Here is a 26,378-nt window from a genome sequence, read left to right on the forward strand (position 1 = left end):
AAGAATACACAGAAGAACTGTAGAAAAAGGAGCTTCACAACCCAGATAATCACGATGGTGTGATCAGGCACCTAGAGCCAGACATCCTGGAATGTGAAGTCAAGTGGGCCTTAGGAAGCATCACTATGAACAAAGCTAGTGGAGGTGATGGAATTCCAGTTGAGCTATTTCAAATCCTGAAAGATGATGCTGTGAAAGTGCTGCACTCAATATGCCAGCAAATTTGGAAAACTCAGCAGTGGCCACAGGACTGGAAAAGGTCAGTTTTCATCCCAATCCGAAAGAAAGGCAACACCAAAGAATGTTCAAACTACCACACAATCGTACTCTTCTCACATGCTAGTAAAGTAATGCTCAAAATTCTGCAAGCCAGGCTTCAGCAATACGTGAACTATGAACTTCCAGATGTTCAAGCTGGGTTTAGAAAAGGCAGAGGAACCAGAGATCAAATTGCCAACATCTGCTGGATTATGGAAAAACCAAGAGAGTTCCAGAAAAACATCTATTTCTGCTTTATTGACTATGCCAAAGCCTTTGACTGTGTGGATCACAATAAATTGTGGAAAACTCTGAAAGAGATGGGAATACCACACCATCTGACCTGCCTCTTGAGAAACCTACATGCAGGTCAGGAAGCAACAGTTAGAACTGGACATGGAACAACAGACTGGTTCCAAATAGGAAAAGCAGTATGTCAAGGCTGTATATTATCACCCTGTTTATTTAACTTCTATGCAGAGTACATCATGAGAAACGCTGGGCTGGAAGAAGCACAAGCTGGAATCAAGATTGCTGAGAGAATATCAATAACCTCAGATATGCTGATGACACCACCCTTATGGGAGAAAGTGAAGAGGAACTAAAAAGCCTCTTGATGAAAGTGAAAGAGGAGAGTGAAAAAGTTGGCTTAAAGCTCAACATTCAGAAAATGAAGATCATGGCATCTGGTCCCATCACCTCATGGGAAACAGATGGGGAAACAGTGGAAACAGTGTCAGACTTTATTTTTGGGGGCTCCAAAATCACTGCAGATGGTGACTGCAGCCATGAAATTAAAAGATGCTTACTCCTTGGAAGCAAAGTTATGACCAACCTAGACAGCATATTCAAAAGCAGAGATATTACTTTGCCAACAAAGGTCCATCTAGTCAAGGCTATTGTTCATCCTGTGGTCATGTATGGATGTGAGAGTTGGACTATAAAGAAAGCTGAGCACCGAAGAATTGATGCTTTTGAACTGTGGTGTTGGAGAAGACTCTTGAGAGTCCCTTGGACTGCAAGGAGATCCAACCAGTCCATTCTGAAGGAGATCAGCCCTGGGATTTCTTTGGAGGGAATGATGCTGAAGCTGAAACTCCAGTACTTGGGCCACCTGATGTGAAGAGTTGACTCATTGGAAAAGATTCTGATGCTGGGAGGGATTGGGGGCAGGAGGAGAAGGGGACGACAGAGGATGAGATGGCTGGATGGCATCACTGACTCGATGGACGTGAGTCTGGGTGAACTCTGGGAGTTGGTGATGGACAGAGAGGCCTGGCATGCTGTGATTCATGGGGTCGCAAAGAGTCAGACATGACTGAGTGACTGAACTGAACTGAACTGAACACCATCTGAGTGGGACTAAGTTGAGCTGAGGGACTGCTATTCATATTCATCAGAAATATCTTTAATCATTTAAAATGCGAATTTTTTACTTAATAATATAGAAATCGTTACTATAAAAAGTAAAGATTATTTTACTATCTACTGTATATCCTCTCTATACTCTTGTATACTCTCCCTTCTGTTATACCTCATTTACATTCTCTCATCACTGAAATAATTAGACACAGAGATGATAGTAGTGAGATCAAAGTAAAAAACTATAGACCAAAATAAGAAAACTAGAGAAGATATTTTGATTCTGCAAGACATTTCATACTTAATTTTGTGGTTTCTTTCCTTTACAAATAATACATAAAGATTTCTCCCATTGATACTAATAAAACAATTGTTAAGGGAATTTCCCTTTCAATGGGAATAGGAGCTTTCTACTTTATTTCATGCGGAAGATGGCTGAAAACTAAAGTTTGTATCATTGAGAGTTGATTTTGCCAGACCATTAACTTTTTGAAATGTCTTGTTTAAGATGCCAAATGTCAGAGGGATTATTATACAAAATATATTTGGGTATTGAATCTAATTTATGTACATTTTTCTATCTCTTTAAATAAATATTTTATTCAAGGTCATTCTTTCAAATTTAAAGCTACAAGCCATGGCTTTAATCACATTCCATAATCAGAAAAAGAGAATAAAGTAAGAAATTAAAGTTCGCAGAAATGAAAATTACAGTTACTACAATTTTTCTTTCCTCACTGATGACATAACCTGAATCTATTCTTATAAATCCATTAATGACCATAACTACTGTCATTTGCAGAAAACTACTATGTAAAGAGGACAAAAATAACACTCGTTGGGCACTAACTGTAAATGAGAAACAAATGGGCATCAGTTTTCATGTAACTGAGTAATCAGCAACCTGAAATTTAGGAAATTGAGTTTTTATTTATTATAATTTTTTATCCCCATGACTGTGTTCTCTTACCTTCTATATCTTCATAATATGCATATGATTTTCTTTTTGGAATCACTGTAAAGTCTGACAGCTCTAAGATAGGATTTTCTCCCAAAAAACATCCATCCAGTAAGACTTCCACCTCCTCTTCTAGCCTCTTCCTGGCCTGACATGTTATGACAACTACAGGAGAGAAATATTTTCAGTTAATTTGACTAATGGGTTATTCGATTGTTACTGAGATAGAAAAAAATGAATTATGCTATGAAAAATAGAAGTCCCTTTGGCAGACTTTGGCATGTCATTGCATCTGGTATTAACACACATACACTCATTCAGTATCTATATACACTGACATTTTGGAAGCAACATGAATATTAAATAATATGTAAAAACAGCATGACAAGAGATAAATCTAGAAGATACACAGCAAAGTATAGAAGATTACATTAAGGTGCAGAAATGTGATTCAGGGACTAGATTTTTCAGCTATTTGTGAGCTTATTATGGTAAACACCAAGCTTTACTTAAATAAAAATACTACAGCAAATACTTTCAAATAATTTTTTAAAAAGTCCTATAATATTTATTTTACAATACTTTTGGAATATGTCTTATTATCTCCTAAACTAAAAATATTAATTTAATTAATATTTAACTAAAAATAATATTACATGCACCTTGAAATGTACTTAAATTATTTAAGTAAAATATTTTAATTTCCATGTGTGAATTGCTCTTAAATTTATAAAATACACTATTTAGCAGTTAAAAATAAAACTGTATTTATTTAAATAATATTAAGCAGTATTATATATTAATTTACAGCATTCAACATTAAATTAATGTAACTTTATATATTTCTTTCTATATATTAAACTCCAACATTTTCTTATATAAATTTTAGACGTGTTAGTCATCTTGTGAGTAACCAAAATATTATATCTATATATAGCTAATAATTTTATAAAGGAATGTTACTATCTTGGCACTATCTCTATATTATGAGGCCATGTATACTAGAGTCCATATTTCTCTAAAATATATCAAGTGTTATATTTTATCAGTTCAGATGCACACAGGACATAAACTGAATATGAGATAAAAAAGTGAATTGTAATATTAAAAAAACTTTTGAAATATATTACTCTATGCTTTTATGGCATCACTAATAACATATTTTAAAATAATTTTATTAGAATATAGAATATAGTGCTTTACAGCAGGAGCTCCTGCTGTATGGAAAAAAAAGATAATAATAATATGTTCATCAGAACTGCAAAACTGGATAATGTCAGCAGATTTACATGTTTTTGCAATATGTACCACATCTACAGTAAATAAATAATTAAAATAAATTTTAATTATTAAATTTACAGGTTGATACTGAACATTTTGGACTTAGAATTAATTATGTGAAATGTACAATGGGGTACAAAGTTAGATGTAAATTAAGTGGGTTGAAATGGCTGAAGAAAATGTACAAGCTTTTCTGGTTATAATTAGCTTCAGTCTTAGAGCATTAAATCGGAAATTAGTGTGATCAAAGTTACAATTAGTATCATGTCACTGGTCTTGTCCTATAAGTCCTTAGGAAATTAGTGCCCTAGCAAGACCAGCATTGCTAAATCACAATGGATTCACATTCCATTGTCTTTACACTGTGATAGGGAGTGCAGCCCTTTTCCAATTATCTACCTCAATGGACAGGAGCAGATTAGAATGCACAAAGGGAAAAGGTGGCTCACAGTGCAACAAAAGTACCCTGGGCTTGAGAACAACCTGGGTTATAGATACACATAGAAAAAAAGAAAACGAAACAACAAACATTGATGGTGATGCAGTTGAGCAGGGAAAGCAATGGGTTATTTCCGATGTGTTCTTAGGAATGAAGAATGGACTGTACAGAGAGTAAATAATATTTATTTATAAAATCTTACCCATTTGTTTCTCAAGGGCATTTGTAGAGAAAAAGAATTACTAGAATAGGTTTTAGACTTTTGATAAAATGATTTAATAACTACTACACAATCTGCTCAGAACACAGATGTTCACTTGGTTGTGCTAATATAACACAGGCTATTTACAGAACTCACATTTACTTTAAAAAAAAAAATTAATTACTAAGAGAAGTGACTTGATAGAAAATGTCTATATTTTGGAAGCATATTTAACCTTTATTGAAGACAACGGTACAAGAAATTTATGTTTTTATTTTCTCATAGGCTTTATTTTAGACTTCTAAAAATCTGCTTTAAATCTTTAATCTGGGGGAAAAAAAAAAACAAACAAACAGTATCTGGAGTAGACACGAGCAATACTGCTGTTAGAATTCCAACAGAGTAATGTCTAGGCTGTATTACATCACTTTGATTGGAACACTATTATAAATTTTAAACTGCTCAGCTCTAAGGAAAGTATACAAACAACTATGTCCTAGATGGAAATAAAAAAAATATTTTGACATGTTTGTGAAGCATTCTGAAGATAATTTAGTGTATGTGAAATATTTATGTGTTGATAGTTTTTTTTAACACAAGAATAAAAATACTTCAAGTAAAACAAACGACATTTATTGTCAAAGGAATTGTTAGGTATGTGGATTTTCACTCCACTTAAAATTAAACTCCATAAGGAAATATACAATCTTGTTCTTCCTTTATAACCAGTGTATCTGGGGAAATGCTGTTATTCACAAGCAAAACTTGCTATTTTCTCTTCTAAGTGTGGTGACATAATTTATTCCAGTAAAGACAAGCCCTTTTTCACTAGCAAACACTGGTATGGAGGGAGAAGGAAAATTCAAAATTTCAAGACTTCTTATAGCTTATTTATGTTGTTCAAGGTGGAGATTGAAAACAGATATCCCTTTGCTGTGCAATTCAGTGATTCTTACTTATGAAGAACTATGCCTAGAGCCTGGTAAGAGGCTGGGATACTAAATTTCACCCTATGGTTATCTAAGAGGAATTGTGCTGGTTATCTAAGAGGAATTCTTACACTGACCCTGGGAAGAAAATGGGAACATCAAAGTATGCAGAAGAAGTGAAGAGTGTTAAGGAAAGAGAACATACAGAAACTTGAGATTAGTCTGGAGTATGTGGAGGAAAAAAGGGGTCATTGAGAAAAAGGCATTTTAAGAGTAGAGATTTGATGTTGCATGTGTGGTGGCAAAGCAAACCTCCCTGAAACCTCCATAGTACATTCTGACTAGTTTTTGGAGAACAGAATCAAAGATTTCTGTTAGGAAAACTAACAGAGGAATCATCATCCCCATGAGTTACACAGAAGCCAGAATATGGTGATTAAATGTAATCCAAGAAGCCAAGTACCTAGGAATCTTACAAATCTAGTGCAGGGCTCAGAGCGCATCAAAGACTGTTAAATAAAGGGGTCTGAAGTTGATGTTATTTCAATCTTAGCTGATTGGTAGGTTTCATCAACAGCAAGAACAACAGGAAATGGTATAGTTTTGTGAAAAGATCATTGAACTTACTGTTAAGAGACCAGATTCAGTCCTAGTGTTCCCACCAACAGAGCTGAGTGACTTTAAACCTACTTTCTCTGAACCTGGATTTTCTTGCTTGTACAAAGAAGAGATGTGATTAGAGGGTCTCTAAGATCCCTTAAAATCCTAGTGTTCTCTGACTGTAAGATATACTTACTCTGTGGGCTTTCAGGAGGTGATGTCTGTGGGACTCCAATAATAGGGTATATCCAGCGTATTTCTAGGATTTCTTCACTGTCTAGTCCCAAACCCCTGATTAGAAATTAAATTATTAAGAGTGAATAAAAGCATAAACACTTTCAGTATTAGTATAAAATAACACATTTTTAGTGACCTAATGATACTTTAAACAAAGCTTATAAATTTAAACTTTGGTGGAGAGAAACTAAGTATGAAATAAAAACCATTTTCTGCAGATGCTGATTTTTACAAACATTTCAAACCAAACCCTGGGAAATCATCACTAAGAAAACTGTGGTACAATCATTGCCAGAGCCAAGTTACAACTGAAGACCTCTTTTCCCTACATTCAAAGGTTGGTACAGCAGCTGGCCCTCCACATCTGTGGTTTCTGAATCCACAGATTCAACCAACCATGAACTGAAAGTATTATATAAAAAAAAAAGAAAGAAATTCTGGAAAGTTTAAAAAAAACCCAAAACTTCTATTTACATAGCATTTACATTGTATTAGGCATTATAATAACACAGAGGTGATTTAAGGGCTTCCCAAGTGGTGTTAGTGGTAAAGAATCCGCCTGCCCATTTAGGAGATGCAGGAGACACGAGTTCGATCCCTGGGTATGGAAAATCTCCTGGAGGAGGAAATGGCAACCCACTCCAGTATCCTGGCCTGGAAATCCCATGGACAGAGTAGCCTGGCAGGCTACAGCCCATAGGGTCACAAAAGAGACATGACTGAGCACAACACAGCAGCAGAGTTGTATACCCGTGGTGGATTCATTTTGATATTTGGCAAAACTAATACAATTATGTAAAGTTTAAAAATAAAATAAAATTAAAAAAAAATAAAGTATATGGAAGGATGTGTATGGGTTATATGCAAATTCTATGCCGTTTTATGTAATGGACTTGAGCAGCAATGGATTTTGGTATCCATGGGGGTCTTGGAATCCGTCCCCCAAAGATACTGAGGGATGACTGTATTGGTATTAATATTTACTGATGTGACTAAACTGTGATTAATAAGAGGTAATACAGTTTCCATGGGTTATACTCTAAACTGGATAGGAAATGCACAAAAGAAAAAATGCCGATAAGTATGGGACTTCAGAAAGTAATGGGGAAGGTACTTTTGGAGGCTACCAGTTAAAAAAAAAGGGGGCATTTGTAAAATTATTCAAAGTCCATCAGACACCACCAGGAGGACAGCAATACTAGGAAATGGTTTTGATTGTTGTTGAAAATAGATTTTTCTTATTAAAGATGGAGCATAAGACACAACAGGCAGGACCAGCTTCACCAGCATAGGACTTGTTCAACAGCACAAGAACTCCACACTTGGAATCGCTCATGTTTGTTTAATGTCTTGAAATTCTTAATACTTTTTGAACAACGGCCTCCTCACTTTCATTTTACCCAGATCACGTCTGCAGTCTTGACTGCAGGAGTGGTGAAATCCTGGCAGAATGGACATTAATGAGCCTACAGGAAAGAAGGTTTTGAATGTGAAGAAGAAATATGTACATAAGACAAAGTAAGAATTTCCTTTGAATTAAGGCTTCTAGACCATTATTTAATTAAATTATAAAAGAAGAGAAAACATTTAAATTTTGCATCAGTACTGGAGTCTGCTTACATTTCAGCTAAGCAGAGAGGGGGTAAGTAACATGCACTCTGGCAATGACACAGCACACCCTAGTCGTGGCAGTATTTCATCAGGATGTCATATGCCTGGCACGGTGCCATCACTTGGTGTACATCAGCATAAATCCTATACTTTGCCCAGACAGGCTGATCCAGGTTGTTCTGTAGATATAGACTCAAAAAGGAGGCTTTGTATTTGACTGTATCTGACTGTGATTAATTGATACGATACTTAAGATTGACTTGTTCCTCACTCAGAACTTCAAATCAGCAATGATATATACAATCCCCCTATAACAAATATATTTTCCTCCTCTAACCATATACATATCAATACTTCAGAGAACATAACCTCATGAACTTTACATTGCGTAACATGTAAAAGAAACTGGATCAATCAATGCCAGTCAAAATGAAATCATATTCCTTCAATGTCCTATTTAAATATTACCTTTTCACCTCTGGGTGCAATTCCATAAAATTGTCAATAAACCATCTTTTTCCACTGGCCTTCCTCATTTGAATAAGGACCATTGTTTTTTGTAATTTCATAACCTGGGGCATAAATAACACCTGGATATCCAGAGTCCCTTTAGGAGGCAATGCAATTCCTGTTAAAAAAAAAAAAAAAAAAGTTCTAATGTGGTAAACATTTTAGAAAATAATTTTAACAACGAAAGTAACCTCTCCTTACTGATTATCTAAAATTTTCAAAATCACTCCTGAACAAAAAAATATGATAAATTATAAGTATACTTTACTGGCTTCACTAAATTTCCTCAAATGTCATCAATTTTTTAAAAAACACATTTTATCCTGAGGCAAGAAGCTTCTCCTGAAGAGGACAGAAGAACTGAAGAACTGTTGATAGTTTTAGCTTAAGTTTCCCAGAGTGACAAAAAACCATAAAACCTATGAGCCTTTATAAGTCTTACTGTATTTTACATAAGACACAGTACAGCAATTCTGACCTTTAAGTTTTTTGTGTATTTTTTTTATAGACCATAAGAGTTCCACATTTCTGCCTGGAGCCCCAAAATGGCTACCACTAAGCTGTTTATTTCTCTAACTGATCCATGAAGGAAGCTAAAGTTTATTCATGAAAGAAAGGGGCATCCACCTCAGGTTGTAAAAATCAGAAGACAGAAAAACTGACATTTTCTTACATTATAATGAATTAAAAAAATTTAGCCTTTGCTTTGCATAAGTACTACCTGCAAAAAAAAAACTGTTAGACATGGAGTTTGCTAAGCCCCAACTAGAGAGATGCTGATTTGTTCAGTCTGAGCTGAGGTCTCAAAGCTGCATATTTAAGTAGCAGCTCAAGAGATCTAGAAACAGATGGTCATGAAACTTAGAAAAAACCCCTTTACCAATGGACAAGTATTGAGCGGTTAGAAGATTAGTGAGCTTCTGGCCATTTATAACACTGAAGGTTTCCAAGTGATTGGTGTCTTCTTTTATTGTGAAGAGTAACACTCTTTACAAGAAAATGAAGGATTACTGACTATATATTTTTTAATTCTTTGTTATTAGATTGAAGACATTCAAGGCCATTTTGCGAATACTGTACTAAACTGTAAATAATATCAAAAAAGAAAATAGAAAATGCCCCCTCTACAAAATATTTCAACTCAAAATTCTTATAAATTAAAATTTTTTATTTTTATTCCTTCAGGAAATAAAAATTTTCTAAGGTGTATAATCACACTTAACAATAACCAATAATCAATATGATTACCAATTAGTATTTATTCACTGTTGACTGTATGTCAGGCTCTGTGCTAAGTATTTTTCACATGACATCTCATTTCATTCTCCAAAATCACCACAAATAAGTGTATTATGTTTCTCATTTAAGATGGAGATATTGAGACAATTTGGTTAAACAACTTGCCCAAAGTTCCAATGAAAGACCATGGTGTTTACTAAGATATATGAAAATTTTCTATCTTCAACTTTGTCTTTATAAGTTCTGTATTTTCAATGAATCATTGCATTCAAATAAATAAAAACAGCAAGAGCCAGAATAGGCTAGGATAAAAAGCTGGAATATGATAAAAACAGCAGGGCTGAGTCAAATAAACCATACATGAATCTCCAAGGAAAAGTTTCAAAATGATCATTCACTCTTACAAAAGTATATTACCCATTAGAAATAAACCAGAAATAAATAAAAATAAACTCAGACATTCAGATAGTGTAAGGAGTCAAGACAAAGATACAAACGATACTTGGTTGCTAACATCATGCTTTCTTATAATATTTGAAATTAAAGATAATCCTATAATAAGCCCATTTAATTAAAAATCTAGTAGGCTATTTGTGGCTACAACTTTCCACCAGTCTACAAGTAGAACATCAGTCTACAAGAAGAACTAATACCAGTCTATAAGTAAAACCAATACCAGTCTACAAGTAGAATCACAGTTTCTTATTGAATTAACCATACATTTCTTTATTATTACATGTTTGAATAGTAAGAATTACTATCATGTTAATAAACTTCCAAGAAATGACTGAAACTCAGCATTGATAAGAACTTTGGGAATTTATCAGATTCATTCCGTGTCTCATAAATAATTTTTATTTCCTTTGGTTTTCCCATTGCAATACTTTGAGCAGAGACAGGAAAGCCATCCACATTTCTATCTTATAAAGAATCTGACTCATGTTTCCTTCTAAGATCTATATGTTTTCATCCTTATAGTTAAATATTCAATCCATTTGTAATTTATCCATGTGTAAGGGATGAAGAATGCATTCAAGGTTGTTGATTTTCTGTATGAGACTAGTTATCCAAATATTGCATACTATTGCTTATACATGGAATCCAGAAAAATGATATGGATGAACTTACTTGCAAAGCAGAAATAAAAACACAAATGTAGAGAACAAACTTATGAATATCAAGGAGAACAGGGTTGGGGTAAATTGGGAAATTGGGAGTGACTTATATACAATAATATGTATAAGATAGATAACTAAGGAGAACTGACTGTATAGCACAGGGAATTCTATTCAGTCTTCTATGGTGACCTAAATAGAAAAGAAATCTAAAAAAGAGGGGGTATATGTATATGTAAAGTTGATTCACTTTGCTGTACACCCAAAACTAAGACAACATTGTAAAGCCACTATATTCCAATAAAAACTAAAACAAAAAGTTCAGTGATTGGAAATGCCACCTTCATGGCCTTTTCGTATATATTTAGGTCTTTTTCTGCAGTCCCTAGGTTTCTCATCATGTGTAAGTACCATGTTGTTTTAACTATAGATGCTTTATTTTCTGCTAGGACTAACTGTCTCCTCCTTCAGCTCATTAAAACAATTTTTTTTTTTCAAATTTCAAAGGAATAGTTAACTCCAAGAAGGGGATGGCCTGGCAAGCAGTACTTTTAATGGGATCATCTTACATTTACACTTTAGGGATAATAGCCATTTTTGTCCATTCATGATGGATTCAAGATCAACGATAGGGCCTTTATTTTTTCATTTGAGCATTATATTAGGTGCTTCTAGGTTCTTGGAACAGGTTTTCAGCCAGTCTTAGTTTTTGGTGTTGCTAGAGGCTCATTTCAATATCTACATATGTGTTTAGCAGGAAGCTGGGAGAAACCACATCAGTTGTTTCTATCATCTGACTGGGAAATCTAATTGTATGATGATTACTACATTCAGTTGATTACACAATCTAATAAAATGTATTTTGCACTCAAAACATTTTCTAAGCTGATCTTTTGGTGTTTTACTTTATTTCCATACAGTAACTACACAAACTAACTACAGTGATTTACCTTTTTCTATTACAGTTACCATTTTAGGGGTTCAAAACCCTAATAATCATTTTGGGGAAAATGTGCATATTTTATTACATATAAGTGATTTTATGTACTTTATGAGAGAGGTATACATTATTTACAGAATTTTTGAAACCCTGATAAAATATTATGCTTAGCATCTGAGAAATATTGAAAAGAATGGCATTCATTGTATTATCACTATTACTGTTTTGCTTTTGAAATCTGCTATGGCCTACTTGCAATTAGCTTTCAAATTTTATTCAGTGTATTTTAATTCCGCTATTTTGACTGCTCTTTAGATTAAAGGTAATAGAAATATTTATGCACTGATCTCTAATTTGAAATATAGGAGCTGTATAATGCTTTAATGGCTATGAGGTTTCCTGCCTTCTTAGAAGAAAATCTTCTCAAGAGTGTAAAGTGAACATAATCCTCATTTTAGTAATGAAAGTATTTCATCTTGGGAGATTAATTTTTAATCACTTTAGTGGTATTACACTATTACTCTCTACAACATAATTTCTAACATTTAGCATGGAATTAGAAATAGCCCATGTCAGGAAATCAGAGACACTTAAACATGTTGTTGTTTAGTTGCTAAAGTCGTGTCTGACCCCATGGACTGTAGCCCGCCAGGCTCCTCTGTCCAGGGGATTTCCCAGGCAAGAATACTGAGTGGGTTGACATTTCCTTCTCCACAGGATCTTCGTGACCCAGGGATTGAACCTGGGTCTCCTACACTGGCAGGTGGGTTCCTGACCCCTGAGCTACCAAAGAAGTCTGTATTTAAACATACTAGCATCCTAAATGATAACTATTGCTTTTGTTATAGTGGTTTATTTAATTTATTTATTTATACTTTTGTCAAATGTCTATTTTTTTAAACTGAAGTACAGTTGATTTACAATATCATGTTAATTTCAAGTATACAGCAAAGCGATTCAGTTATATGTATAAATGTATATCTATCTATCTATCTATCTATCTATGGGGCTTCCCAGGTAGAGCTAGTGGTAAAGAACCTGCCTGCCAATGCAAGTGATGTAAGAGGTGCAGGTTCCATCCCCAGGTTGTGAAGATCCCCTGGAAGAGGGCATGGCAATCCACTCCGGTATTCTTGCCTAGAGAATCCTATGGACAGAGGAGCCTGGCGGGCTATAGTCACAGAGTCACAAAGAGTCAGATATGACTGAGGTGACTTAGCACACACATATATATTTATGTTTTTTTTTTCAATTCTATTCCATTAGTTTATTACAAGATATTGAATAGAGCTCCCTGTGCTATACAGAAGGATCTTGTTTATTTTATATATGGCAGTGTATGTTTGTTAAGTCTATAGTCCTAATTTATCCCTTCTGGAGAAGGGAATGGCAAACCACTGCAGAATTCTTGCCTTGAGAACACCATGAACAGTATGAAAAGACAAAAAGATAGGATGGACAGGGAGGTCTGGCGTGCTACAGTCCCTGGGGTTGCAGAGAGTCGGACATGACTGAGCAACTTAACTAAACTTAATTTATCACTTCCCCATCTTCCACTTTCATCTTCCACATCAAGGAAGATGTCACCTTGCTTATTTAACTTGTTTGCAGAGTATATCATGTGAAATGCCAAGCTGGATGAAGCATAAGCTGGAATCAAGATTGCCCAGAGAAATATCAATAACCTCAGATATGCAGATGACACCATCCTTATTGCAGAAAGTGAAGAGGAACTGAAGAGCTTCTTGATGAAAGTGAAAGAGAAGAGTGAAAAAGCTGGCTTAAAACTCAACATTCAAAAAACTAAGATCATGGCATCTGGTCCCATCACTTCATTGCAAATAGATGGAGAAACAATGGAAACAGTGACAGACTTTATCTTCTTGGGCTCCAAAATCACTGCAGATGGTGACTGTAGCCATGAAATTAAAAGATTCTTGTCCCTTGGAAGAAAAGCTATAACCAACCTAGACAGCATATTAAAAAGCAGAGACATTTGGCGACAAAGATCCATCTAGTCAAGGCTATGGTTTTTCCAGTAGTCATGTATAGATGTGAGAGCTGGATCATAAAGAAGGCTGAGTGTTGAAGAAAATTGATGCTTTTGAACTGTGGTGTTGGAGAAGACTCTTGAGACTCACTTGGACTGCAAGGAGATCTAAGCAGTCAATCCTAAAGGAAATCAATCCTGAATATTCATTGGAAGGACTGATGCTGAAGCTCCAATACTTTGGCCACCTGATGCAAAGGGTCAACTCATTAGAAAAGACCCTGATACTGGGTAAGACTGAAGGCAGGAGGAGAAGGGGATGACAGAGGATGAGATGGTGAGATAGTATCACTGACTCAATGGACATAAGTTTGAGCAAGCTCTGGGAGATGGTGAAGGACAGGGAACCCTGGCACACTGCAGTCCATGGGGTTGCAAAGAGATGGACACAACTTAGGGACTGAAGAACAACAAGAACATCATCTTCCACTTTGGAAACCGTAAGTCTGTGTTCTATGTCTGTGAGTTTGTTTTTGTTTTGTAAATAAGTTCATCTGTACTATGTTTTTTTAGATTCCACATGTAAGTGATATCATATGATACTTATCTTTGCCTAATTTACTTTCCTCAGTATGAGAATCTCTAGGTCCATTCATGTTGCTACTATTAGTGATGTATTTTAAAGAAGAATGTAATTTTTCATTTTTAAAATATCAAGTCATCAAGAACATGGCTTTTCATTAACTACTTTCACACATGAAATCTGTGTACTTTTTACTTGAATATATTTTCAATAACTGACTTATTAATAATCTTAAAATTATCACTAAAAAACAGAAGAGAATGATAAATGTGGAGAAGAGTTCTTTCATTGATTCTTCAACTAGTATAGGCTGAGTTATGTCCTCCTCCTCAACTCATATCTTGAATGCCCAATTGCCAGTATCTCAAATGTAATTGTATTCAAAGATGAGGCCTTTAAAAAGATGGTTAAGTTAAAATAAGACTGTTAAGGTAGGCTCTAATGAAATCTGACTGGTGTCCTTTAAAAAAAAGAGAATTTTGACAAACAGACGCACAACATGGATGCTCAACACACACAGGAAAGACCACGTAAGGACACCATGAGAAGGCAACCATCTACAAGCCAAGTAGAGATACCATGTGTGTGCTTAGTCACTCAGTCATGTCTGACTCTTTGTGACCTCATGGACTGTAGCCATACCTTAGAAGGAATAAAATATCCTGGGTCCCTTGATTTTGAACTCCCAGCCTCCAGAAATGTGAAAAAATGATTTTATTTTGTTTAATCCTCCCAGAATGGGATTTTGTTGTTACAGCCCTAGCAAACTAATACATGAAATTATATTTCCTTCTATGTTATCTCAGAGGCTGAGGCATAGGATGCCACTGAACTTGCTTGGAGAATTTCTAATTCCAGGGTCACAAAGAGTCAGACATGACTGAGAACGCATGCATGCATATTCTCCCACAAACTTCCCTCGCATTCAGGCTACCATATAGTATCGAGCAGGGTCCAGTGGCATGTGAACTATGCTGATAGGCACAATCCCACAAGCACTGTTACAGAGAAGAAAAAGGAAAGAGCTGGAGAGCTCTGCATAGTTGGCCAGATGTGGGAGTCAGTGAACAAGTAGAAGCTTAGCCGTAAGAACAGAAAGAGTTTTTCTAATGTAATGGTGAGAGAGGCAAGGCACATAGATAAAAATAACATCAGGCTGGCCAATGTAATGGAAAAAACAGACAATTAGATTCTGATTTGACTCTATATTCTTTTTGAAATAGAAAGAATATCAGATGAAAGAAGGAAAGGAAATGTTGAATGTCAGTAGTAGTCACCAGGTTTCAATTCACTGTAGGAAATTTTACTAAAGGAAAAGAATATCTCATCAAAAGTTCATCATTCACTCACAATTTACTGATTTCTCTGTCTCTATCTATCCATCTCTATATCATCAAATTCTATAAATCCTAAGAAGAACTTAGTTCTCTCTCTGTTAGAATATTTATCTTTATTTCTGAAGCAAGAAAATTACATAAAATGACAGAAAGGAATGGTATTGTGTACCTCGGGCTCCATTTTACAAGACCAGACCTTACAAAGTATTTTAATAAGTTCAGTTTTCATTTCTTTCATAGAAATATTTTACTGGTAGAAGGTCTAAATGTCAGGTTATAGAGATTTTTTTTTTTCTGAAGGGCAGGTATCTTTGCATAATAAAATCTATAGCTTTGTGTTTTACAATCAAATCAGTAGCTTAATTAACTAGCTTACAGATCCACCTGCTTTATGCTAAAAATCACAACAACAATTCTCTGTGATTGGAACCTGAGTTCATCTGTGTGGAAATTGGTCATGTGACATAATAGGAAGGAAAATTTTACAAAAAAATGTAAAATTATTCTCAGCTGCTAACATAATTTAATAAAAATTCATGACAGTTATCCAGAGACCTGGTCATGCTTTATGTCAGGCAGTAGCACACATTAAATGCTGTTAAACACTGAGTTCTTAAAGACATTTTCCAACTCACAAACAGCAACATTAATTTCAAATACACATTATTTCTGCAAATAACATTTTTAGTATTGACTGCCAAACTGAGAGAGTTGACTTAGGCAGGTTGATAAGGAGTCCAAGCCTAAGGCCCCTTTAAGGAGGAGGTAAACATTCTTTCTTTTAAACATTTTTTTGCCTTAGACAAGTAGGCCTCGTTGGCAGCAGTATCTCTTGTTCAACAACATGCATTTTTTTTTTTTTTTTTTTAGCTTTGGGTGTATATTATGGGAGAAGGTCTGGGTAAGAACTTCCACAGCCTTGAGCTCTGGGTTAACCTGTTCTCTCTGGCTAATCTTGTGCTGATGTCATCCCAGGATGTATGTTATGGGAAAGGGTCTGGGCAAAATTCTCACAGCCTTGAGGTATTTTTGTATCTATTCTCAGCAGCTAGTTGAGAAGTATATAAGGCCCCACTTAAACTAGTGAGGTGGGTACTCTCCTGCCCCCTTCTGATGTTTATGTCAGAGCTTTTTCTGTCACTTTCACTTTAAATAAAATCTGCACAAAGCTCTTGAGTAACTGAGACTGTCTTTGGTCCCAGAGTTTAATCTCCTTTGGAGACCACGAATCTAGTGGCACTGCTTACTGTTAGCTATCATCTTGGGGGCTTGTCCGGGATCCCAAGACAAGGTGTAAGTTTTCATCTATCAAAACTACATGATATATGTTAACTAAAATCAACATGAGGCATAGCAATTGTCTCTTGTAAGGAAACAAACATACATGTATTTGTTTCTAAATGCTTACTTAGCTCTGATTGTTAGCAATCACATAAACATAAATGATCCATATTTTATCTTTTAAAAAGTAGATATTATAGGTATCAAGCACAGTATATATATATATATATATATATCATTATCTTTCTGATTATTCTCTCATATTATGATATAATCCTTATTCATTACAAAAATATTTGAGATAATTATAAACATGAGGTTGTAAGAAAGGAAAGTATCCTTTACTCAGTTATTACCATGGTAACATTTTGTAAAACTGTAAAACAACACAAAATCTAAAATATTAACATTGAAACAGTTAAGATACAGAAGTTTCATTACCACAAGGATCCTTCCGGTTGGCCTTTTATACACACCCCCACCTCATCTCCTACTCTAACCCTGAATCATTATAGCACTATTCTCCATTTTTAAAGTTTTGTGACATTGGGAATATTTTATAAATGAAATCACATAGTATATACATTTAGAGGTTGGCTTTTTCACCCAGAATAATTTCCTGGATATTCAATCAAGTTGTTGCATTTATCAATGCTTCGTCCATTCTGGTGCTGAATACTACTTGGTGGTCTCAGGTGGCACAAGTGGTAAAGAACTCACTCATCCATGCAGGAGACATAAGAGACACGGGTTCGATCTCTGAGTTGGGAAGATCCCTGGAGGAGGGCATAGCAAACCACTCCAATATTCTTGTCTGGAGAAACCCATGGACAGAGGAGCCTGGCGGGCCAGAGTCCATAGGGTCACAAAGGGTCAGACATGACAGCAACTGAGCACATAGATAAACCACCACTTGTTTAACTATTTACCTGTAGAAGGGCATCTAAGTTATTTTCAGATTTGGGGTACTACAAAGAGATCTGCTATAAACATCCATGCCCATATTTTCATGTGACATAAATTTAGACTTTTCTGGGATAAATACTCATGAGTGTAACTGTTGGATGGTAGGGTAGTTGCATGTTTACTTTGATAAGAAACACCCAAACAATGTTCCAGAGTGGCTTACCCTTTCACATTCCCCTCAGCAATGTATGAGTCATCCAGTCTCTTGATATCCTTCCTAGCATTTGATGCTGCCCTTATTTTTTATTTTAGCCATTCTGATAAGTCTGTAGTGAAATCTCTTTGTGTTTTGATTTGGCATTTCTCTAAAGACTAATGATGTTGAACACCTTTTCATGTGCTTGCAACCATTAATATATTTTCTCTGGTGTAATGCTTATTCATATTCTCTGCTCATTTTCTAAAAATTGTGTTTTTATTAGTGACTTTTCAGTATGCTTTATACATTCTAGATATTAACCTTTTGTCACATATGAAGTTTGCAAACATTTTCTCCCAGTTTATAGCTTTCCACTTTATCATCTTCTCATGGTCTTTTATGAGCAAGATATATTAGTTTGATGTTCAACTTATTAATTTTTCCTCTTATGCAATTTGTTATTGGTTAAAAGTAAGAGCTATTTACTTAGCACTGTGTAAATTTTTGCCAAAAGTGTGAGCATTTTGATAGAAATTGCATGAAACCTATAAATCACATAAGATAGAACTGACATCTTTACCATACTGAGTCTTCCAATTCCTGAACAGAGCGTATCTCTCTGTTTATTTAAATGTCATTTGATTTTGTCATTTCAAGCATACAAATCCTATATGTGCTTTGTTAGATTTACTTCTAAGTAGTGTTCTTGCCTGGAGAATCCCAGGGATGGGGGAGCCTGGTGGGCTGCCATCTATGGGGTCACACAGAATCGGACACGACTGAAGTGACTTAGCAGCAGCAGCAGCAGTTTACTTATTTGGAGAGATTATAAATAATATTAGATTTAAATTTCAGTTTCCATATATTCAGTGATTGATTTTTTGTGTTTTTCTTATTTATCATGACCTTGCTGAATTTACTTAATACTTCTAACAAGCTTTTTCTTAAAAAAAGATTCCTAGGATTTTCTGGTAATCACGTGATATGAAAATAAGGACAGTTCAATTTCTTTCTTTCATTCTTTTTGTCTTTCATTTTCTTTGCTTGTCTTATTGCACTGGCTTGGACTTCCAACAGCACAATAAATAAGTGCTGCGAGTAACATCTTTGTGTTGCTGCTTGTTCTAGAGAGAAACTATTCAGTGTTTCACAACTGAAGGTGACATTAGCTGTAGTTTTACCATGTAAGCTCTTTGTCAGGTAGAGGAAGTTCCCTTTTAATCCTAGGTTGTAAAGAGTTTTATAAGACATTGATCATATTTTTACTCTAAAGCTTTTTCTGTATTGGTAGACTGGAGATTTCTTTTTTCCTTTAGTCTTTTTAGCAGGGAAATTTCAAATGCTGAACCATCCTTTCAGTTCAGTTCAGTTCAGTTCAGTCGCTCAGTCGTGTCTGACTCTTTGCGACCCCATAAAAGGCAGCACATCAGACCTCTCTGTCCATCACCAACTTCTGGAGTTTACCCAAACTCATGTCCATTGAGTCAGAGATGGCATCCAACCATCTCATCCTCTGTCATCCCCTTCTCCTCATGCCCTCAATTTTTCCCAGCATCAGGGTCTTTTCAAAAGAGTCAGCTCTTCCCATCAGGTGGCCAAAGTATTGGAGTTTAAGCCTCAACATCAGTCCTTCCAATGAACACCCAGGACTGGTCTCCTTTAGGATGGACTGGTTGGATTTCCTTGCAGTCCAAGGGACTTGCAAGAGTCTTCTCCAACACCACAGTTCAAAAGCATCAATTCTTCTGTGCTCAGATTTCTTTATAGTCCAACTCTCACATCCATACATGACTACTGGAAAAACCAGAGCCTTGACTAGATGGACCTTTGTTGACAAAGTAATGTCTCTGCTTTTTAATATGCTGTCTAGGTTGGTCATAACTTTCCTTCCAAGAAGTAAGCATCTTTTAATTTCATGGCACAATAGACATCTGCAGTGATTTTGGAGCCCAGAAAAATAAAGTCAGCCACTGTTTCCACTGTTTCCCCATCTATTTGCCATGAAGTGATAGGACTGGATGCCATGATCTTAGTTTTCTGAATGTTGAGTTTTAAGCCAACTTTTTCACTCTCCTCTTTCACTTTCACTTTCATCAAGAAGCTCTTTGTCTTTATGTTTGGAATAAATGACATCTGCCCATGGATATATTTTTGTTATATAATTGCGGGGGACCAGCCCCGGCTGAACCAGGGTATTCGAAGGAGAGACGGCGTAGGCGAAGATCAGGAAACAATTGCTTAATTAAACATTAATTAAGGATATAAAGAGTAATAGAATGAGGATAGCTCAGTAGGAAAATTCAGTGGAGAAAAGAGGCTGAGATAAGGATAGCTCAGTGAGGAAATTCAGTGTAGAAAAGAGGCTGAATAATTCAGCCAGAAGGTAAGAGAAAGAACGACATGGTGAGACCAAGTTTCGGTGAACAAGGCCCGTACTTTATTTTTCAAAGTAGTTTTTATACCTTAAGTTATGCACAGAGGATAATGGGGGAAGGGGTAGAGTCTTGCAGCAAACCAGGCTTTCTTCCTGCAAACTTATCATATGCAAAAGCTTAGGTGATTTGCATCATCTTCTGGCCCGGAGGCCTGTTAACATTTTAAGACCTTTTCTTCAGAAAACTTATTTTTCTCTAAAGGTGATTGGTCAGGAGCCACCCTCCAAAAGCATTAGATAAAGTGCATTCCTACAGAGCAAAGGTGTGGTGGGCTACAACAAGAAAAAGAATTAACTCAAGGGTCCCAGGTTACAAACATTAAAGCTACTACTTACACCAATTATATTAATCAATACACTGCCAGGGACACAGCAGGTAAGGGATATGGAAACTTAGCAGCAAACATTGGCCCAACAAGTGAAAATCCCTTCACCAATACAATTTCTAATCAATCTTTTAAATACTCAAAAGAATCTGTGTTTAGACAGTTTAGAACATCTCCTGCCTCTCACAGTTGGGAGGCTCTGAACAATCACATGTGGCCGGAAAAACCTATTCAGGCAGGCTAGAGGATTTCCAAAGGAGTTTGTAGGTTAAACACTGTCACACCCAGGAATTATTAACTGGAGCTGTAAGCTAACTCTATTTTCAGAGAGGTAGTGGGGGACAGCCCCCCGTAAAGTCAGAGGTGTAGGTGAAAGCACAAAGCAGAAAGTAGGCAGACTCTGGTTTTGGGGGTAGATTGCTTGAGAATTTCCAGGGAGACTCCTGAGGCTTGATCCCGCCTTTGCGTATGCCAAGCCTCCTTCCTCATGACCTTTGTCATGGGTGGAGTTCCTCACGCTGGCTACCGGCAGTGATAGAATTCCAGTTGAGCTATTCCAGATCCTGAAAAGTGCTGCACTCAATATGCAATATGCACTCAATATGCAATATGCCGGCTCCCGGCATATAATGATGGGTTCAATTTATTAATATTTTGTAGAAGATCTTTGTGTTTAATTTCATGAATACTATTAGTCTGTAGCTTTATTTAACTGTGACGTGTTTCTGGTTTTTGTATCAGAGTAATGCTGTCCTCATAGAGTAAGTTGGAAAGTGGTTTTTTCCTCTTCTCTATCTTAGAAGAATTTGAGGAAGATTGGTGTTAATTCCTCGTTAAATGTTTGGTAGAATTTGCCAGTGAGGTCACTGGCCTAAAGATTTCACCTTGGAAGCCTCTCAATTATTAATTCAATTTCTTTAATAGAGTACTACTCATACTATCTATTTCATTTTTGGTGTGTGTCCGTGCTAAATCACTTCAGTCGTGTCCGACTTTTGTGACCCTATAGGCTGTAGCCCTCCAGGCTCTTCTCTCCATGGGATTCTCTAGGCAAGAATACTGGAGTGGGTTATCATTTCCTTCTCCAGGTGATCTTCCTGACCCAGGGATTGAACCTGCGTCTCTTATGTCTCCTGCATTGGCAGGTGGGCTCTTTACTACTAGCACCAGCTTGGAAACCGCATTTCATCTTTGGTAGGTTTGGTAGTTTGGAATTTACTAGAAATGGATCAATTTCTCCTAAGTTGATGAATTTATGTGTTTATAGTTTACAATGCTGCCTTATTTTTCTAATACCTTAAGTTATCAGTAGTGATGTTGCCATGGGTTACTTGAACATATTTTAGATTCTAATTAATTTATAGTGTTTTTGAGTCCATCATTTCATATAATTTTCTTAGGTATTTAAAATGACAATTCAATATACATATGCAACTTCTTAGTTTCCACAGGTATCAATGTTTAATTTGAATGAAATGTATATAACTAATATTTAAAATGTACCCAGGATTTGTTTTATTCAGGTATGGTGAAACACACAAGCTTCCAATGTGGTGTAATGGTAAAGAATCCACCTGCTAATGCAGGAGATGCAGGTTTGATCCCTGTGTTGAGAAGATCCCCTGGAGGAGGAAATGGCAATCCACTCTAGTATTCTTGCCTGGGAAATCCCCTGGACAGAGGAGCCTGGTGGGCTACAGTCCATGGGGTTGCAAAGAGTTGGACATGACGGCGACTGAACAGCAGCAGCGGCGTGATGGGACATGCAGACACTGAAATGACTGTCATGAAGGAAGAAGTTTTAAAGTCACCTATCCCTAGGAACAGGAAGCATGGCATGCCATGCAGGGCCACATGGGGAATCATCAGAATAAGTCATGGGTGAGGGAATGACCAAGAGTCTTTATTGTGTTTATCATAGGGAGTAAACAGCAAGAAAGATAAACAGGCCAAGCAGGTTTAGGATAGAGGATATTTTCCTTACAATAGACCACAGATTCTACAAGATGATGTGGCCAAGTTTTAGGATTTGGAAAGGAGTCACAGTTGTGTTTAAAAAAAAAAAAGGTGGGGGATATACACTGCCATTGGAGATATGAATATTGAGAATGAGGGATGACCTGGAACAACAGGTGTTCACAGGGTAACGGATATTAAGAAGGATAAATATATACTTATATACTTCCTAATGAAGGAAAGATAGTTGGTGGTGGTAAGATCTCATACTCATACTATGGGGATGAGACTTCAGAGGTAGAAAAGAATGGATAACTTAGTAAATATGCATTACATGTAAGGATTTCATAATGGCTTGAAAATAATCCACTAACTATTCGACATTCTCTAAATACCTAGACTGAAGTATATAAACATATACTTTACTATATACATGCTTATTATTCTCAAAATTCAGCTCTCACAAATAAACTAATGCCCAGTGCTGAGTTTGTTAACGTACTCAGGAATTAAGCATTTGTCTGGAAGACAAATGTCTTAGCATCTGTATTTTCCTCCTATCAGTTTCTTCCTGATAAGAAGTTGTGATAAAGATCCCAGAAACATTTATATTTGATAATAAGATAAATGCCAAAGATGGCATCCTTTGTTGTTATTGAGGGGTTAGGGATTTTAGAACATGCCACTTGCTACAGGAAAGGCAATCCATTAGAGCTATAAGAATTCAGGAAGAATACAAGTGGCAAAAGGTAATGAATAGCTGTGCCTGGTCAAAATGAGGAAATCCTAGAAGGGATGTTTTCCTAAAATGTATTCATCATATCCCTTTTATGAGATAACTGAAAAAACAGAAATCTAATCCTTTTGTAAAATTAAATTTTGACTTGCCCACAGAGCTGGTGACAGTAGAGATTTGATTGTGTACTTCTTTCCTACTTATGGAGACCATCACAACTTACATCCATTTGATTTTACTTTTAGACTTAAAGATAAATAGGGGTGTCAGCTAAAAGAAGAAGAAGAATAAATGATAACAATTTCAATTCATGTGTAATTGGATTTTTGACATATCAAGATAGAGCCCTGATTACATTTGACAGATGCATATTGATTTTCATTTTAAACTCTTCTTAACCAAGGTTATTTCTGGAATTTTTTGCTTTAAATTAAACAAAGGTTTGGAGTGATAGAAGATTTTAATTAACTTCACTGACAATGTAACGCCTACCCTGCAACTGGAGTCTGATATTATCTTTCATATATTTTATATTTCATATAAAACAAACATAATATGTGATTTCATATTTATGGAGCATAAAGCAGGAATTTTATTCTTTATAATGGCTTCCCCATTGGCTCTAGTGATAAAGAATCCACCTGCCAATGCAAGAGACTCAAGAGATGTGGGTTCAATCCCTGGGTTGGGAAGATCCCCTGGAGAAGGGCATGGCGACCCACTCCAGTACTCTTGTCTGGAGAATCCCATGGACAGAGGAGCCTGGTGGGCTATAGCCCATGGGGTTGCAAAGAGTTGGGCATGTCTGAGCACACATAAACAGGTCATATGACTTAAGACATGTTTTCACATATCAGAGTCTAAGAATTAAAAATGCAAAGTCTAAAAAACTGCATAGTTTCTCAAAAGTGACTCAAGTGTGCTGAAGTTGTCACCACTGTGACATCTCTTCACACTTTATAGTTTCCATCTCTTGAGGCTCTTGCACAGAAGCTAACATACCTATGTTTTTCCATACCATGGATTTTGTGCCAGTGACCTTTAATAGTCTTAGCTTGATTTCTTCTCTATCTCATGCATGTGAATAAATGTCCAATTTTAAGCATGTTTTATTATGTTTCCCCTAAGACAGGCACTTGATACTTGATTCCAACATCATAAAAACATTATAAGATTACTAAAATGTGAAAGAGTATATTTCATTTACAAAACAAAATTTCACTAACTTATATACTGTTGTCTTTCAAAAGTAGTATAAAAGTATATAATTGACCTTTCATTTTACTTTTGAGCACTTTTATTCTAAATTTTTATTTTTATGCCTTTTCTTGTTTAGTTGCTAAGTCGTGTCCTACTCTTTCAACCCCTTGGACCGTAGACTACCAGGCTCTCTGTCTATGGGATTCTTCAGGCAAAAATATTGGAGTGGGTTGTCATTTCCTTCTCCAGGGTATCTTTCCAACTCAGGGATCGAACCTGGGTCTCCTGCATTGCAGGCCGATTCTTTACCAACTGAGCTATGAGGGAAGCCCTTATGCCTTTTATAGCATATAAGATAAAAAGGGTTCCTTTTTTTTAAGAGAAAGTATTTTAAACTTAGCATCGAAATTAGCATAATTGTTCCAAAAGCAAACTTATATAGATCATTTTTTATTAATGTCACCAACACAGAGTGATAGAATCTTTGAGTTCTAATTTAATGGTTCTCATCTATAATCTCCTAGTGAATGTAGCAACATTATGTGAGAAGTCTATGGGAGATGGCCTCTCAGCAATCATTTGAACCCATCATCTGATGCCAGTGAAGTGCCAGTGAAGTTGCTCAGTCGTGTCTGACTCTTTGCGATACCATGGACTGTAGCCTACCAGGCTCCTTCATCCATGGAATTTTTCAGGCAAGAGTACTGGAGTGGGTTGCCATTTCCTCCTCCAGGGCATCTTCCCGACTTGGGGATTAAACCCAGATCTCCCACATTGCAGGCAGACGCTTTACCATCTGAGCTACCAGGGAAGCCCATCATCTGATAAGGAGTCCCTATTTGATGAGGAGTTTCCATTTCTTATGGTACTCAGTTCCTTCGTGAAACAAAATTAGATCGTTTTTCCTTGTTTGAGCCCCTAGTTCCACTGCTTAGAACTATCAGTCTCTGGATGAAGCTCTGCTCTAGAGTTGTCTAATTATTTATCAGATACTTGTTACCTATTTCCTGAGCTATGACAAAAGATCCTTCATCAAGAAATATTCATATAAAGAAGTAATCTATATTCTAACATCTTACTAGACAGCATGTTTAATATACTCAAATTATCCAGGTATAATTTAATTATTGCATAATATTTCACAGCAATTACCTATATTCTTATACTTGAGAAAAGCACTTTATTATTATGGCTGAAAATTATTTTGCATTTGTAGATATCTTGCTACAAAAGATGTTATCAAGAATGAAGTAGGCCAAACCCAAAAGTGTGCTTCCAAGCCACACAGCATGTTATTCAATTTATGCTGATGCTTTGAACCCCATGTGAGACATTCTAATTTCCTCAATATTGTGTCTTGAAGACCACAGTCAAACATTGTAGAATACTGAGATTAATTATACAGTTGGCATTCTAGCATGCTGGCTTTCTCTTCCTGTTTATCATAATACACAAATTTGTTAAATATTCTATGGTTTTACATAAGACACAGATGATATGGACTTGACTAATACTCTATCAGTAATTTATTATAGCCATCAATGCAGGTTAATTTGTGCATTCACTTTATCCCTTCGGTAAGGACTTTTCCAGTTACTCTATTCAAAATTGCACCTCCAACACTATTACTGTCCTTATTGCCTTCTTCTGCCTATTTTCTCCCCCAGTCCTATTTTATCACTATCTGTCTCTCTCCATGAGCATGTAAATTCCAGGAACACAGAGATTTTTGTCAGTCTGGCTCCCTGC

The 26,378-nt window shown here is 36.0% G+C and overlaps 1 protein-coding gene across 4 annotated transcripts in view; it reads right to left on the bottom strand.

The window, feature by feature from the left end:
• CFAP47 (cilia and flagella associated protein 47) overlaps positions 1-26,378 on the bottom strand; it is a 562,308-nt gene that overhangs the window by 114,908 nt on the left and 421,022 nt on the right. For all 4 annotated transcript variants that reach the window (XM_070784977.1, XM_070784976.1, XM_070784975.1 and 1 more), the window contains 3 exons: positions 8,346-8,505; positions 6,226-6,320; positions 2,591-2,743 (listed from right to left, as the gene is read on the bottom strand). In XM_070784977.1, the coding sequence (XP_070641078.1) occupies positions 2,591-2,743; positions 6,226-6,320; positions 8,346-8,505 (408 nt within the window). The remainder of the gene's footprint in view (positions 1-2,590; positions 2,744-6,225; positions 6,321-8,345; positions 8,506-26,378) is intronic.

This window comes from Bos indicus, chromosome X (assembly GCF_029378745.1).
Source record: "Bos indicus isolate NIAB-ARS_2022 breed Sahiwal x Tharparkar chromosome X, NIAB-ARS_B.indTharparkar_mat_pri_1.0, whole genome shotgun sequence".
Lineage (NCBI taxonomy): Eukaryota > Metazoa > Chordata > Mammalia > Artiodactyla > Bovidae > Bos > Bos indicus.